Source organism: Trichechus manatus, unplaced genomic scaffold (genome assembly GCF_000243295.1).
Source record: "Trichechus manatus latirostris isolate Lorelei unplaced genomic scaffold, TriManLat1.0 scaffold00211, whole genome shotgun sequence".
NCBI classification, from domain to species: Eukaryota; Metazoa; Chordata; class Mammalia; order Sirenia; family Trichechidae; genus Trichechus; species Trichechus manatus.
In genome coordinates, this window is record NW_004444147.1 from 3,006,303 (window position 1) to 3,023,981 (window position 17,679).

A 17,679-nucleotide genomic window follows, 5' to 3' on the forward strand; every position below is an offset into this window, starting at 1 on the left:
CCTCCACTGACAGATGGGTGGTGGCTGCACATGAGATGCATTGACCGGGAATCAAACCTGGGTCTCCCCGTGGAAGGTGAGAATAAGTGGAGACCTTCCAAAAAGGGATAAAGACAAGGAAAACAAATGTATGGTTCTGTTTGGAGCAAGAAAATGAGGACACCAATGGCTGCTCCTTGGAGCTGATCATGTAGTAATGAGGGATGGAAAAGAGCCCAGAGTTTCTTCTGTTTTGTGTGTCAAGGAGAATGATCATCAGATGGAGAAGTGAGGAAAACTTGGAGAAAGAATGGAAACCACAGGTAGATAAACAGTAAGAAAACATCTAACTTCTCAGTCTGGATGAAGTAAGCCCCAAAACTACAGAAAAAAAAAAAATTATACATGATTGTGGTATAATTTGTTATGGTCAGAATCTTTGAGGAATTATGGAGCCCAGGAAAGCATCAGAAGACTAGAGATGAGAAAATGGTGTCACAGTTTTCAAAGAAAGGAAGAGAGTGGATTCTGAAAAGTTTGACTGAGGAACAATTTCTCTAAGTGGAATGACTTCTGAATATCTAGACAAATACACACTCTTGGGTCAGAAAATCAGTTTTGCAGGGTTAAAATGAAGGACGCATGGCTTATCAGTAGTACATGCCGCGAAAAAAGCTCAGAGATGTTAACTGACAGCACCATAAGTAAAAAATGGCAATGAAATGAATCTTACTCAGCATTCCTAGAAAATAGGATCTAGACTGAGGGAGGTGGTGGTCTGTCCTCTATACTGATGATGAGAGCATCTACTCAGTCCAGGATACCTGGCTTGAGATTTAGTCAAGCCCGAGACCTTTCAGAGGAAGGCAACAGGGAGCGTATAGGGACTCATAACTGATTATGTTTTGGGGATGGGAATTTTGGCTTAATATTAAGAACCCCTAGAAGGCTCTAGTGAGGGATTGAGCTTCTCATCACTGGAAGTCTTCAAAACTTTTATATTTTTTGGTTGAAGATCAAGTGGTTGATGGTTGGTTTGAAATGACTAGAAGAGTTGGAGGGTGAAACCAGACCTTGACTCAAGAAAATTCTGGTCTAGGAAGATTGCTGTTCTCTGAATGGGGAGTGGGTCATTTCAAATGAAAATTAGGTGATTTTTTTCAATCTTCTTTTTTAAAATAATTTTCTGTTGGAGGTGGTTTTTCAAATGAAACTATAAACCTTGATGCAGGTTTTATACTTTACCAGTGAGTGGGATGCTTTTCACTTTCATTTTACACTGAAAAATGTAAAAACTTACTACTATTTTATGATCTACACTTATACTGAAATTGGACTTTTAAAAATTATTCCATGAACTTCATTGTATAATCTTTCAGAAGGGAGATTTTCTGTTTTCAATGTATGCTTTTAGAGTAAATATGAATATAGCACATTATATTTATATCACATATGGCTTTGCCTGTCACTTACCTGGGAAATAGAACCATCTATACCTGGAAGAGAAAATAATGCCATATATGAAGGAGGTGGGATGAAGAGTAAAGCCAGTCAGTTGAGATGAAGGCTCCACAAGGCCAAGGTGTCACCAGTTCCCAAGAAAGACAAGGATGATGTGTTCGCTTCCCCTTCTCTGTCCTCATCAACCCTGACACAACCAGAGAAATATTCAAGGGCTGGTTTCACCTGTTACATAGCCCCATGATAATTCTGAGCCAACTGACACAGACTGGGAGAAGCATGACATTCCCTCTAGACTTAGCTTTACCAGACTGCCTTTCTAATCTGGAACAAAGCTTTGGTGCCACGTGGCTCCCCACCAGAAAGGCACTTCTGCTTTGATAGCTTCCAAATTCCAAGGACTGATGATAAGCTGAGCCTGGTCATTTATCGAATCCCCATGTGATAAAAGGACTTTTCTGGGATTTTCAGAGCAGGGCTTGAAACAGTTTGTTCCAATTTGCATTTCTAATACGTTCCCAGGGGATGCTTATGCTGCTGATGAGAGACCAATTCTGAGAACCACTAGCAGAGCAGCAGTTTTCAAAATTTATTATACATAAGAATCACCTGGGGATCTTGTTAAACTGTAGATTATGATTCAGTGTATCTGGGGTGAAAATGCAAATTCTCAGCAGGGGTTGGAACTGGAACAAACTGATTGGAAGCTGTGTTTCAGAGTTTCACTGAGCAAAAGAGGGACTAGGCAGTTACCTTCATTCTAAAGAAGGAGAAACCGAAACACTGAATCTGAATAATGCAAATAACAATAGAATCAAGTGCAAGATTTGGCTTTCTTCACATGCAGGGAAGTATCACATGCAGTCAACCAGACTCCTTTGTCTTTAAGAATTGTTTTTATTAAAAAAATTTTTTAAAGAGTTATAATTCACATATAAAAGTCACCCTTTTTTTAATTATTGTGCTTTAAGTGAAAGTTTACAATTCAAGTTAGTTTCTCATACAAAAATTTATACACACATTGTTGTGTGACCCTGGTTGCTCTGACTATACTGTGACAGCACACTCTTCCTTTCCACCTCGGATTCCCTATGTCCATTCAACCAGCTCCTGACCCTCTCTGCCTTCTCATCTCACCTCTGGACAAGAGCTACCCATTAGTCTCACGTATCTACTTGAGCTAAGAAGCACTCTCTTCACAACTATCATTTTATGTCTCATAGTCCAGTCTAATCTTTGTCTGAAGAGTTGGCCTCGGGAATGATTTTAGTTTTGGGCTAACAGACTCCAGGGGCCATGTCTTCTGGGGTCCCTCCAGTCTCAGTCAAACCATTAAGTCTGGTGTTTTTACTAGAATTTGAGTTCTGCACCCCACTTTTCCCCTGCTCTGTCAGGGACTCTCTGTTGTCTTCCCTGTCAGGGAGGTCATCGGTGGTAGCCAGGCACCATCTAGTTCTTCAACCAGACTCCTTTGGATAGAGCTGTATAAAACTGATTATTTTAGAGAGTTTAGTAAAAATTACAGTAATGTGTTTCCAATAGCATTTCTTTTCTGGTTCACTTCAGAGAAACATCAGAGCCCTGGTTGCACAGTGGTTAAGAGCTCTGGTGAGCTGTGTCTGCTAACCAAAAGGTCGGCAGTTTGAATGCACCGGCTGCTCCTTGGAAACCCTGTGGGGCAGTTCTACTCTGTCCTGTAGGGTTGCTATGAGTCAAAATCATCTCAACAGCAACGGGGTGTGTGTGTGTGTGTGTGTGTGTGTGTGTGTCTGTGTGTGTGTGTGTGTGTCTGTGTGTGTGTGTGTGTGTCTGTGTGTGTGTCTGTGTGTCTGTGTGTGTGTCTGTGTCTGTGTGTGTCTGTGTGTGTCTGTGTGTGTCTGTGTGTCTGTGTGTGTCTGTGTCTGTGTGTGTCTGTGTGTGTGTCTGTGTGTGTCTGTGTGTGTGTGTGTGTGTGTCAGAGAAACATCAACAGGTGGAAGAGAAGCATGAGAGTTGACCTCTGCGGTTGGAAGACTTGAGTTAAGCCCTGGCTGACCAGCCATGTGACTTTTGGCAAATCCTTTCACCTTTCTGGGCGTTGGCTTCCTTATCTATAAAATAGATGAGGATTGAGTTAGGAAAACAGAAACCATGCCACGTGTTTCAAACAGAGGGAATAAAAAGCAGGGAATTAGTTACATAGGTGTTGGAAAACTGGGAGAATAAAAAGAGGAAGGAGCGTTAACCCAGTAATTAAGGAGTGTGAAAGTGGCTACCACTCATGGCTACCATTCCTAGGGCTGGAGGGGTAAAGGGAGCCTATCTGCACGGAGGAGGGGCTGATGCCTCAGGAGCTGCACTTGTGGAGGAAGCATTGTTTGTTGCCGTGGAGTTGATTCCCACTCATGGCGACCCCATGTGTGCAGAGTAGAACCAGGGCTTTGAACCAGTTCTTTCCAGCTCAACCCCCTGCTGAGAATTTGCATTTCCACCCCAGATATACTTAATCAGAATCTACATTTTAACAAGATCCCCAGGTGATTCTTATGTATACAGCCTCAGCATTGTTGAAGGGAGAATAAGGAGTGGGTGTGAGGCTGAGAAACAATTGCAGATAACCAGCACTTGAGTTTGGAATATCAGTCTAAAATTAAATATTAGAAGTCAAAATTAGTTGGTTAGAACTATTTAGATTTTCCTGTTATGCTTGTATTAAAGTTGTTTTGCCTTAGAAGATGGACCTGGTGATCTGCTTCTGAAAGGTCACAGCCTTGAAAACCCTATGGAACAGTTCTACTCGGCAAACATGGGGTTGCCATGAGTCAGAATCAACTCGGTAGCAACTAACAACAACAACGTTGTTTTAGGAAGAGAGAGAGATTTGGCTCTGATCTGAACAGTTTCTGATAACTGTTTTTGTTTTTTTAGTTTTACTTTTTTTATTTAAAGTTTGTATTTCGTGATTTAGGAAAAACTACAAGGTGTCCCAAACCTTTGTGACAGGAGAAATCTTAGTGAAAACATGTAAATCACTGCAGGTTCCTTCCTCAGTGGTTTCCAGGAACTTCTTTCAGAGAGCTCTGCGTCTATGAACTGACTCATCTGGGATTATGACCCTCTGTCATGGACTCAAGTCAGGTCTTTGTTCACAACCTAGATGATTTTTTTTTTGTTTGTTTTTTTAACTAATCAAAAAGTACCTTAAGAGGCTGACCATGTATTTCAGTCCAAAATACCCTGTAATCCTGCCAGTCACCCTGATGCGCACTCTGGCCCACACAGCTGATTCCAGTAGCCATGCCAGCTTGCCTTTGTTAACCCCTACCACCCTGGGATGCTGTCAGCCCCACTGAAGTCAGGGAGCCCATTTCATCTGCAGGGGATAGGTAAGAGCATACAACCTGTGCAGTTACACAGGCCCCTGTGATCAGAAGGGCCCCACACCGGGTGGTGCAAATGATTAAGCTCTCAGCTGCTAACCAAAAAGTTGACAGTTCGAACCCACCCAGAGGGCCTCAGAAAAAGTCATGAAAACCCTATGGAGTGCGGTTCTACTCTGCACACATGGGGTTGCCATGAGTCGGAAGTGACTCAACGGCAACTGGTTTATGGTCACCATTTTAAATTCTTTATAATTTCTGAACAAGAGACCTATGTTTTCACTTTGCAGTGGGCCCTGCAAATCATGTAGCTGGTACTGATGTTGGGTGAGGAAGGCATTTGTGAGTAGGGGGCCAGGAAGGCCTCTCTGAGAAAGTGGCAGAAAAGCCCTTTTATTTATGCAGCTTTTACAACACTTGAGACAAATGTCACGTCCTCCAGGAAGCCCTTAGGCAGTTACTGCCCCCAGCTCTGTCCTCCCTAAACTAAAAAACCAAAGCCGTTGCTGTGGAGTTGATTCCTACTCACAGTGACCCTATAGGACAGGGTAGAACTGCCCCATAGGGTTTCCTATGCTGTAAATCTTTGCAGAAGCAGACTGCCACATCTTTCTTCCGTGGCGCAGCTGGTGGGTTTAAACCGCCGACCTTTCAGTTAGCAGCCAAGCGCTTAACCACTTTGCCAACAGGGCACACTGCAAAAACCTCTGTTGACATATATAGATTGCACTGTAATAATATGTATTAAATATCTGCCTCCCTCATCCCCCTGTTAGTTCCTTGGAGAGAGAGAGAACATTTTATTCATCTTTGTAATAACAACAATAATAGTTGTTATTCAGTGCCAGACCCTGTGCCAGTGGTTTTACTAAGAGCCGGGCGCACTGTTAGTATCCCAGTCTTACAGCTGAAGAAATAGAAGTGCAGAAAGGTTAAGTAACCAGCCCAAGTTACACAGCTTGTACGTGGTAGGGCTAGGATTTGAATCTCAGAAAGCTGATTCCCCCAGACCTCAAATAGTGCCTGGAGCACAATGAATGCCCAGTACATGGTTGCTGAATGAATGAATGAGTCAATGAATAAACAGAAAATCTAAGTGATCAGACAGAGTGTTGGGCAGATTAACGCATATGAAAGGGTGTTTATGTTGTGGTTGCAGACACAAATTCAAACCTGCACAGGAGAGAAAAGACCCTTAACTTTATATTTTCAAGTCATATTTGCTAACACAGATAGTGATTTTCTTTAGCGAAAACAAGGAAGTTATATATCTGTATGTGTAAATAAACATGAATGTTTATTTGTTTTTTATATTGTTATTTTAGGAATGGAAAACAAGATCAGCTTCTCTGGTTCAGTCTTTAACTAAAATTAATACTAAAATGACCAGAAGCTTTGTTGAAATAGCAAGGTTAATTAATTTAACAAATTTAATTTAACATCCTGAATGTAGTGTGCTCGTGTAGCATGCTGCTTTGGGGAGAAAAAAATGTGATAATATGAGTATTAATTATAGAAAATTAAGATTAGAAGTGATGCCTCATCGCTAAATCAGTGTTCATTCTGTAGAGTGGGACGCAGTGCAGTGTGGGGGTGGAAAGGAAGAATGAGTTGTCACCAACGTTGTTTTCTATATTTGACATGTGTCTCTCTGTGCAAATACAACCCAGGGGTATGGTCCATGGCTTCTGTGCTTCAAAAAGCCCATTGGCATAGCTTTGTTACCTTTATCTTCCCAGTCCCTGCAGTGTGTATGAACGAGATCCAGCTTCAGTGGGAAGGCAGATTGGTGTTGCTGAAGATATAAGTTTTCACCTTTATGAGGTTGAAACTAAAGAACCTTGAGAAGTGTCTCGCCCACTCCTAGGGACATGTCTCCCAATTCATCTGCTCATCCTGCAGAGGGGCTCAGTGCTACAGCTGTGTGTGTGTAGTGCCAAAACCAAGTGATGACACCTTAATCACAGAGCTTAAGTGGAGAATGATGTTTCAAGTCTCATAAAAATCCCAAACCCTATTTTTAGTATACCCCTGAAGGCCGACCGCCTGATCCTATAACAATCAAGCAATGAAGCGGTTAGAAGTTTCCCATCATAAGCTCTGTTGAGCAGCAAAATGGGCATCTCATGAAAGACTGAGCTCCCCAGGATTGCAAACAGCGCCCAAACATGCCCACTGCTAGTTGAGTTTTCATCAGTTCTTTCTTCAACAGCATAGAGGTGATACATCAGAACCCAGAAAACTAAAGGGCTAAGGTTGTGGGTCATGCTTTCAACACATTATTGGCATGTTGACTTACACCATCACAAGAGAGTTTATTGGCCTGACTTTCTTTCGGGCCTTAAAGGCTAAAGATCAGTGCCATTTGCCCGGTGTGTCAACTGCTGGCTGAGGTCATTACTTCCTCAGGGTAATCAGAGGGCAAGGGGGAGTGTTACTTCCTGACTGCTCTCAGATCTCAGCCCCACAAGGCTCGCTCCACTTTGCCCCGCGAGTGTGATCTAGTCTCATCTGTGGCACACTGTTTATTGTACGTTAGGGGATCAGCTACTTCCACATTTAAGCATGATGAAAAAACACTCTTCAAAATGATTCATCCAAAATATTTCATGCAAAATGCAAGACTGTTACCACAGGTTGTCGCTGATACCATAGTTTGCACGTGTTTATTGTTATCTTTAGTCTGTCCCTGACCAGTGAATTTTAGTCTACGTACGTCTGCTCCCCTGAAAGCAGTGGAATGCAGCTCCACTAACATCCGTGAAATGGAACTGGTTTGCTATTTCTATTCCACTTCATTCCACTTTAACTTTGTGATCACTACTTTTTTAATAACATGTTTATGGGTCGTTAGTTCTGTGTGTGATTCTCCACCTCCCACCCTCTCTTATTTTTTCCCAATATGAGAACCTTACTTGTTAAGAACAAAAAGTAAATAACAATGTAAACCTGTGATCTCAATTTTGTAAACATGCAGCTTCACTTTGGTACCTGGATATTTGCTCACGATGAATGAGTTTAAGTGGTTCCTAAAAATGGAAAGACAGTGCAAGCTACTCAAGTTGGAGGCTAAACCAGTATTTAGAGAGCCTTGGCCTATTTTAGCGCTAGCCAGCAGGTATAATGGGCACTTGCTTTCTATTTTGTATATTTGGAGCTGTTACCACTGGCCTGAAGTATCCCAGAGGTGGGTTACTGGGAGAGCACCGGTGACAGTTCAGAAGGTCTGTTGTATCCAGGCAACCCATGACCCAGAGCAGGCGTACTCAGGGGGATTGCACTGCATCCCAGGTGTCCTGTTACAAGTGTATAGGGATCCCCGTAGACCTCAGAGGTCACTTCCTCTCCTGAACTTTTCTGGATTTCTCAGTTGCCAGCTCTTTATGCAGTCTTATGACGGCTCTTCCATTGTTGGCTTACTTAATAATTAACTTTTATTATTTGCACCCCTTCTACAAAGCTAAATTGTAGGTTTCTTGAGCACAAGGTTGAGTCTTGTGCTTATCCATCTCTCATAGCACTTCGCACAGGAGGAAGAATCAGGGTGGACATGGGTTAGAATCCCAGATCTCCATTTATTAGCTCTCTGACCTTGGATAAGTTCCTTCATCTCCCTGTGTCTCCATTTCCTCATCTACAAAATAGGAGTGGTAATACCTGCCTTAAGAAGCCCTGGTGGTACAGTGGTTAAGCGCTCGGCTGCTAACTGAAACGTTAGTAGTTCGAACTCACCAGCCACTCTGTGGGAGAAGGATGTGGCAGACTGCCTTCCGTAAAGATTACAGCCTTGGAAAACCTATGGGGCAGTTCTACCCTGTCCTGTAGGGTCACTATGAATCAGAACCGACTCAACAGCAGTGGTTTTTTTTGTTTTGTTTTGTTTTTTTAATACCTGCCTTGCACAGTGTTATGAGAGCTGGCTAGCATGGTGCTGAGCACTAGCAAGTACTTGGTAAATGTCATCCTGACTCACAAGACAAAGCCTTTACCCAGAAGTTGTGCAAAATTTTGCAGAATCGAAAATGACAAAGCAGGATTTAAACTAATGTGAGGATGGAGCCAGCAATGAACTATTCAGATTTCATGGTATAGATGCCCTCTCCTCTGACCTTGGGCTTGAATGACAATTTACAAACCTATTTTCATCCATGACGTTTTCCCCACCATATGACAATCATTTTGAGATCATCATGCCACCCAAGCCCAAAAGCATCAGTGATCTCAGAACGTCATTGATTTGGAAGGTGGAGACTTGGCTCATTGGCATTCTTAGTCCATTTCATACATTTAAGCACCAGCCCTTCCCTGAGTGGAGAAGCTTTCTCCAGCTCCTTCCAACCACATGACAGATGGCAGTTCTCCATGTTGCTTCCTCATCTAATGGTTTCCGTGCGCATCCCTAGCTTCTTTGGGACTTTTCTTTAAAAGCAGCCACAGTGGGAAGCAGTGGTAGGACTTAACTGAGATCCACAGCATCAAAATAAGAAAGAAGTGGTGATAAGGATGGGAGCATGAGAGGACTGTAAGAAAAACATAAATAGTACTGAAATGAGTTTCTTGCATTTCCCATGTAGTTAGCACATTTGTCAGAACTCCGTGTGTGCACTCTACACTCAGCGACTGGAAAATTGTCCGGGAACATAGTGGAAAATACGTACTTAGGGACGTATCTCTGCCTTGACTCTGCCATTTCTCTCGGTGGTGGAGCTGTGTCGCAATGAAGAAATGGGACGTGTGACATTCTCATCACCTTGTTTGGTTACTTATAAACAGGCTCTTCCTTGCCTTGTTAGCCCTTTTTAAAAGTTCCTGGGAGAAAACAGAGCGGGTACTGAGTTTACTGAATCTATTGTCATGTCAGCTTAGTAAGACACAGAAGACCAGGTCGCGTGGACTCCCTTTTAATTCTAGTACTAGGAAACAGGACAGATGAAGAGTCTTGCATTTGATTAGTTGATCGATTTGATTGATTGTTCGCACTATGCCGTGCTCAAAAAGTAATTTGAAACGACACTCACCAAATAGTTTTGTCACCTCCTGTACGCTGTGATTGTATGTTAGGGGCACAGTTAGACTTATGACATTCAGTGATATACAAACATTAATCAAGTGTTTACCATGTTAAAGACCTCGGCTTAGATGCAGGGTTACAAAGATAAATGAAATCCTCTCTAATCTAAGGAAGCTCACTGTCTCGTATAGAAACTGACACAATTAAGTATAATAAAAGTGAGATGGTAATGATTGCCCTTGGGCAACTATAATGTGGGTCTAGCAATCATGTTTTTGTTCTGTTTTGTTTTTTAACCACACATCTAGGGATTCATCTGACAGAATTTTTTTTTTTTTTTCATTTTGGAATTTGATTTAAAGTACATCAAAAACATTAACAATTAAAATCTCATTCAGTTGTACTTAAGAAATTTCCCTTATTGGAAAGAATGCAGGGACATAAAAATTAGGACCACCCTGGAAAATCCAAGACATTTCCTCACTGGTTATGGTTGCTGAGAGGATGGTGTCATTTATTCTCTCTAAGAGGACTGGAGAGGGCTCTCCAGCGGAGTTGGTGTCCGAGTTGAGTCTTGAGCAGCAGATAAAGTCATTGCAAGAGTTTTAGCTCTGTGTGCTTCAGTGAGTTTAATACACATGAAAGTCAGCTACAAAGCTTGCCAGTTCATCTCATCTGCACCCATTCCTCCAGTAGATATTTTGATCACTACTGCTATAGCTTTCAGCAAGGACCCCATGATTGCCATTTTCATTTGATTTGCACACAATTCATAGTCATGCCTCCCCTTCCTATGGGGTCAGCAGTGCTTTCAAGAACCTAGAAGGTGGGTGCTTTTGCATGCAGGGTAAGGAAGCCAATCCTGAACACCAGCAAGCTTAATCCATTTCCATCTGAAAAACAATTGGCCTTAGGCAACATATTTTTAATTGTCTAAGTCATTCTGTGTGTGCCTGCACGCACATGCGCGCAGGCCGTGCATAAATAGCACATTTTCAATCTGTGTAAAATGTAATGGATGAGCAGCACATGACAGTAGGCTTAGTCCCTGAAGATTTACCAGAAAAGACAGCTGCATAGCAAAGCTGCTGCTAATAATTAGGGAAGGGAATAGCCCATGTCCTGTGCCACTCAGCAGCTTCAACCATTTAAATGACAACTGGTTTATTTAGCTCTGTAGCCCCACCCCCACCCCCAATTCTTTATGAGCCAGGAGTTCATTTCTTTTCCAGAACATGGCTTTTGGTTGTTATCATCTCTGGTATCATTATAAGATCGGATAGGACACGATTACTGAAAAGTCCCAAGTAGACACCATGATGAATGAGAAAAACAGGAGTTGTTTTAGCATCTCTTTAAAAATTCTGTAGCTCTGGTGGCGCAGCAGTTAAGAGCTCAGCTACTAACCCAAAAGGTCAGCAGTTCAGATCCACCGGTTGCTCCTTGGTAACCCTATGGGGCAGTTCTGCCCTGTCCTAAAGGGTCACTATGAGTTGGAATCGACTCAGTGGCAACGGGTTTGGTTTTTTGGGTTTTTGGTTTAAAAATTATAAGTGATGAAAAACTGTTTTTAAACCCCATGGACTTTCAGCTTTCAACAAGGCCATGTTGCCAGCGTGGTGGTTGACAAGAAAACTATAATACTTTCTTTGGCTAGAGTGAACTGCCAAGAAGTGTCACAGCACTCACCCCTTATGTAGGATGGCTCTCAACAGGACTGATTCAGAGGCAAGTTAATAGGCTTCCCATTGTTACTGTGCGTTTTTGCCAGGATATTTCGGTAGTGTAAACAGTAAACCTGTTGTCATCTTGTTTAGCCACTTAACCCTGGTTATTTTCAATTCTGCTTGTGCCGTGATAAAGTACAGCAGTAGCATGCAAAACACAGGCACTAATTATTGGAAGCAGAGCCATTGCTGACCCAGTACGAGATTAACTGCTCCTTTGCAGTCTTTATTCTGAAACATTAATACTGTCTGGTTATCGTGCTTCAGTTGAGGGATTCAGGACAAAAGCGGTGCTGATGGTAACATTGGCAATTTCCCTGTTTGTTTTGCAGGTCACGGCCAGGGGCTTTGGGCCGCTGTTACAGTTTGCCTACACTGCCAAGCTGTTACTCAGCCGAGAAAACATCCGCGAGGTCATCCGCTGTGCTGAGTTCCTGCGCATGCACAACCTGGAGGACTCCTGCTTCAGCTTCCTGCAGACCCAGCTCCTGAACAGCGAGGATGGCCTGTTTGTGTGCCGAAAGGACACCGCATGCCAGCGCCCGCATGAGGACCATGAGAACTCCGCGGGAGAAGACGAGGAAGAGGAGGAGGAGAGGATGGACTCGGAGATGGCTAAGATGGCTTGCGCCAGGGACCAGATGCTTCCAGACCCCATCAGCTTTGACGCTGCTGCCGTCCCGGTAGCAGAGAAGGAAGAAGCCTTGCTGCCCGAGTCTGACGTGCCCACAGACATCAAGGAGAGCTCAGAAAAGGATGCGTTAACACAGTACCCCAGATACAAGAAATACCAGCTTGCATGTACCAAGAATGTCTATAATGCATCATCACACAGTACCTCAGGTTTTGCAAGCACATTCAATGAAGATAACTCTGGCAACAGCCTCAAGCCAGGCCTTGCCATGGGGCAGATTAAAAGTGAGCCGCCCAGTGAAGAGAACGAGGAAGAGAGCATCACGCTCTGCCTGTCGGGAGATGAGCCTGATGTCAAGGACAGAGGAGGGGATATAGAAATGGACCAGAAACAGCCCAGCCCCGCCCCCACCGCTGCCACCGCACCCCCAACCCCTGCCGGGGCTGCCTGCCTGGATAGATCCAGAAGCGTGTCCTCTCCCTCCTGTTTAAGGTCTCTATTCAGTATAACAAAAAGTGTGGAGCTGTCTGGCTTACCCAGTACATCTCAGCAGCACTTTGCCAGGAGTTCAGCATGCCCTTTTGACAAGGGGATCACTCAGGGTGACCTTAAAACTGACTACACCCCTTTCACGGGGAATTACGGACAGTCCCACGTGAGCCAGAAGGACGTATCCAACTTCACCATGGGGTCGCCCCTCAAGGGTCCTGGGTTGGAGGCTCTCTGTAAGCAGGAAGGAGAGTTGGACCGGAGAAGTGTCATCTTCTCCTCAAGCGCTTGTGACCAAGTGAGCACTGCGGTGCATGCATATTCTGGGGTGAGCAATTTGGACAAAGACCTCTCTGAGCCAGTGCCAAAGGGTCTGTGGGTAGGAGCTGGCCAGTCCCTCCCCAGCTCGCAGGCCTACTCCCACGGCGGACTGATGGCTGACCACTTGCCAGGTAGGATGCGGCCCAACACCAGCTGCCCGGTGCCAATCAAAGTCTGCCCTCGCTCGCCCCCCTTGGAGACCAGGACCAGGACTTCCAGCTCATGTTCCTCCTACTCTTACGCAGAGGACGGGAGTGGGGGCTCGCCCTGCAGCCTCCCTCTCTGCGAGTTCTCCTCCTCACCCTGTTCCCAGGGAGCCAGATTCCTTGCCACAGAACATCAGGAACCAGGCCTGATGGGAGATGGAATGTACAACCAAGTCCGGCCCCAAATTAAATGTGAGCAGTCTTATGGAACCAACTCCAGTGACGAATCCGGATCGTTCTCGGAAGCAGACAGTGAGTCGTGTCCTGTGCAGGACAGGGGCCAGGAGGTAGGGAACCCACATAAATTCAAGCATGTGACCCAGTCTCTCAGTCCTTTATGTGGACCGTGTACCTCTCCCTGCCCCCCACCACTGCCAGATTGTTCTTAATTAAACGTGACAGTAAAGAGACTGCCTCCTCCATCCAGGGAGCCAGCATGCTTCAAGGTGATTCCAAATTAACCACTTTTGTCCTAGAAGGCACTTGATATTTGATCTAGATTTCAGTGCTCAATAAGCAGAGACAAACCACTTAGTGGAAAAAGTCAGTCTAATACATGAAAGCATGCTCAAGCACTTCAAATCCCCACCCCACCCCACCCCTACCTCCTCCCTTTCTTTCTCCTCCATCTGCTTTGAAAGGATGCCGTAGTCCACACCCTCATCCTGCTCTTCACCCCTTCAGTGTGAAGGAAAATGTAGAATCTCCTTCAAAATTGATTGAAATGAGATAGGTGAACACCAAACAGGTGCTTTTCCAGCACCCTTTAAGTTTTCCTTGTCAACAGATGACCCGAGGGCTGTCCCACATCTATTATGAGGCAGGTTATGAACAGCTTGTCATCTGTCCTGATCCAGGGTCACTGCAGAAGCACCCTAGAAGTGTCACACATCACTGTATCATGGATCACTTCCCAGGCTCCCCACAAATGATGAGAAGTCATTTTGAGGAGTAGTGGGATTAAGTAGCGGTTTTTGTCCACACTGAAAGCAAAGTGCTTTACAGGTACAAATCCCCAAATAATCTTCAATGTCTTGCCATTACTGGAGAGGAGGAAACAGGAGCAACACCAACCATAGCCTGAGCAAGACTTACGTGACTTGAGAGAAAAGAATAGAAGCCCCCGTGTTTTCCCTTCCACCAGTAACATGACAGCTCCTTAGAAAGACTCTAAGGGAGGTCTGTCGTGATTTGGCAAGAAAGTAATGTGAGACTGCCACCTGTGTCTCAGACCTGCCTCAGAAGCAAGAGTGAGCCGACTCAGTCAGAAGTCCCTCCTCAGGGCTGTTCACACACAAAACATAGGAAGAAATGAAGCGTGTTCCTCACTAAGCCAGTGCCCTCACTGCTCTTCTGTGCTCCCTGGGTATTAAGCCAGTTAAACCAGTTGTCAAGTTGACCCTGATTCATGTGTGTCAGAGTAGAACTGTGCGCCATAGGGTTTTCAATGGCTGATTTTTCAGAAGTAGTCGTCAAGCTTTTCTTCAGAGGTGCCTCTGACAACTCAAACTTCCAAACCTTTGGTTAGGAGCCAAGAACATTAACCATTTACACCAGTCCCTGGTAAAGTAGAGGCTGTTAACCAAACCAGACAGCAGAAATGCCGCATGGGGTGAAGTGGCTTCTCACAGAGCCACATGTGGATTATTCAGACTCTGCAAGGTTGACAAGAAGCACATGAGGTTTTAGTTTGCATATGTTTTGAAAAGAGATTCCAAAGCTCACTGTGCCGGCTGCAAAAATACCCTGTGGTCACTTCTTCTTTGCTGGCTAGTCTGGACCCTGCTCTTCTGTTACTGTCTAACAAAAACAGAGAAAGAAAAATACTGAAATGATTTAATTTAGCTAAAAAGTCAGAAAGGAAATTTGAAGGGGAACTACTCCCAATCAAATACCCCATATTTCCCTGAGACTTGGGATGGAGGGCTATGCCCAGTGTCCCAAGCCAAACTCATTTCTGCATCCCTGACTCCAGTAGATTGAGGTTTTGGGCAAAAGGCAAAAGGTTGCTTTCTCTCCTCATTCATTCTTTCTCTCTGACCACAACTTTGTAAGGTTTTGTTTTGTCCCCTGAAACTGTTAATGAGCATGCCTAATGCAGAAGCCCAGTCATTGGGTCAGTTCCTCGTTATAGTCAGCAGGACAAATCCCTCCTCGTCTTTGTTTTTCTCTCTCCCTAAAGAGGAGCCCCACCAGTCAGCTGAAAAGAGCTGTTTTTATGACATTTGCATATACGTTCAAGAAACTGTCAGTATCACATAAATCTCCTTTTACCCCTCTGTATCCCAAAAGAGAGCTTAAAGTCACTTTTTAGAACTAAAAGCCACCAACAAAAGCACATGTGTTTTTCCTGTGTTCAGGCCATGTCATTTGTCTACCTTAGAACTGAAAATAGTTTAATCAATTAAAAAGAGGACACATTCAACTCATAAAATAGTCATTAACGGGACTAGTCTCCTCTGCAAAACTATTGCAGATTTTTTTTAAGTTTTAATTTTTACTTCTCAAAAACAATCTTTTGTTTACATTTCTGAAAAACAGACATTTGCCAAGGCTTTCCACATTTCAGAAATCACCTGTAGCCTCTCTCAGTAGTACATTTTGGACAGGCGCCCTGGTGGTGCAAACAGTTAAGTGCTCAGCTGCTAACTGAAAGATTGGTGGTTCAAACCTACCCAGCAGCACTGCAGAAGAAAGGCCTAGCAATCACTCCTATAAAGATTACAGCCTAGAAAACCCTATGGGGCAGTTCTACTCTCCCATGGGGTCATTATGAGTTGGAATTGACCTGCTGGCCCCAAACAACAGCAACAGCTATAGTAAAGCTAAGGTTGTTCCCAAGTTGGCATTATACTTTTTCTAGAGGTGGTTAGGTTTTCCAAGAACTGTCTCAGGGACTCAGTGTGACTTCCTTAGAGACAGCCTCCTCTTTGAGTTGATGACATGCCTTTGGGAGTTACTTTGACCCTGATAGAATTGTTGTTCCCAGTAATGACATAGGCAGATCCTTTGCAATTTGAGTCATAATTTTGTTTCCTGAACTGATCCAGAAGAAGCCAATATCTATTGAGTGCCTTCTCCGTCCTAGCTATTATTGCCTGCTTATCTCATGGAGCCAGGATTTCTACAATTAGCTAGAGCAGTGACAACTCAATCTAAAAAGCATTAGATGTCAATAGGACTAAATAAAAACATGTTTCTTCATTTCCCTCTGTGAGAGGCACCCAGTTATGCAAAGCATTAATGAAGAAGGGAGATAGAGCTGATTCTGCCTTGATCTGCTTTTATATGAAGCCCAGGTGCCTTTCTCTTGTTTCTCTGTCTTGCTGGGCACCAGTCTGATATCTCAGACTGATGGGTCCATACTCCTTCCCAATCTGTCTTCCTCCAGCTCTATAAGGAGCCAAACATCAGGTCAAACAAGTGTTAGATACCTTGTATTCTATAAGATGTTCTAGTTATGCCATGTTAAGTAACACTTCCATTGAATTCTTCTCCATCTTTCTTAACTGTTAGCTTTGAAGATAGCTTACATAAGCACAGTGTTTTCCTTTATCAACAGTCAGCTTCTTAAAAATACTTTTTTTAAATAATAAAGTACAGCATACCCAGCCCCTAACATACCACATTTAACAGGCTTTCTCTGTGTGCCTACAGTAATATACAAGCATGATCACATTATAGGGGTTTATGTTTTATTTTTAATGGCATTATACCATATAATTACTCAGCAACTTGCTTTGTTCACATAGCTGTCTACCGTGTGCATGCCTCTAGGTTAATCATTATAGGGCTAACGACTGCTTCTTTAATATTATTTCCATAAATGCACAATTTATTCAGCCATCACCTATCAACGTACATTCTGGTTGTTCCCAGTTTTTTCCCCTCTTCTAAATATTGCTGCAATAAACATTTTTTGTGAACATATCTTTAGTAGTAATACTTTTATTTTTGTGGGGTAGAGTCCCATTAGTAGGTTAAAGGTTATGCCCAATTATTAAATACTACCAGATTACTTTCCCAAAAGGTTGTAGCAATTCACTTATCTGTCAGCAGTTTGAGTGTCCATTTCCCCCTGCTCTTGCCAGCGTTAGTTGTTACCAGTCTTTTTAATTTTTGCCAATCTGATGGACAAAGAATGGTGACTCATTGTGCATTTCCCTGACTACTAATGGGGTTAACGTCTTTTCTTCTGTTTATTCACTGTTTACATTTCCTTTTCTGTGAATTGCTTGTTTATGTCTTTGCCCATTTTTCTTTTGGTTTGTTTGCTTTTTTTAAAATCAGTGTTTAGGAACTTTAAACCCTTAATATTAGGGATATTAACCCTGTCTCATAAATGTTGCCTATATTTTCTTCTAGTTTTATTCTATGATATCTTTGTTGTGTAAAAAAATTTAAGTTTTATGCAGTCAAATTATCAGTCTTTTTCTTTATGACTTCTGGGTTTACTGTATTACTTAAGAAATCAGCTTGGGAATTTTTTTCT

At 43.3% G+C, this 17,679-nt stretch overlaps 1 protein-coding gene across 4 annotated transcripts in view; it reads left to right on the top strand.

Moving 5' to 3' along the window:
• Positions 1–17,679, top strand: part of BACH2 (BTB domain and CNC homolog 2) — a 393,721-nt gene that overhangs the window by 357,161 nt on the left and 18,881 nt on the right. For all 4 annotated transcript variants that reach the window (XM_023742482.1, XM_023742480.1, XM_004388416.2 and 1 more), the window contains one exon: positions 11,870–13,474. In XM_023742482.1, coding sequence (XP_023598250.1) covers positions 11,870–13,474 — 1,605 coding nt within the window. The remainder of the gene's footprint in view (positions 1–11,869; positions 13,475–17,679) is intronic.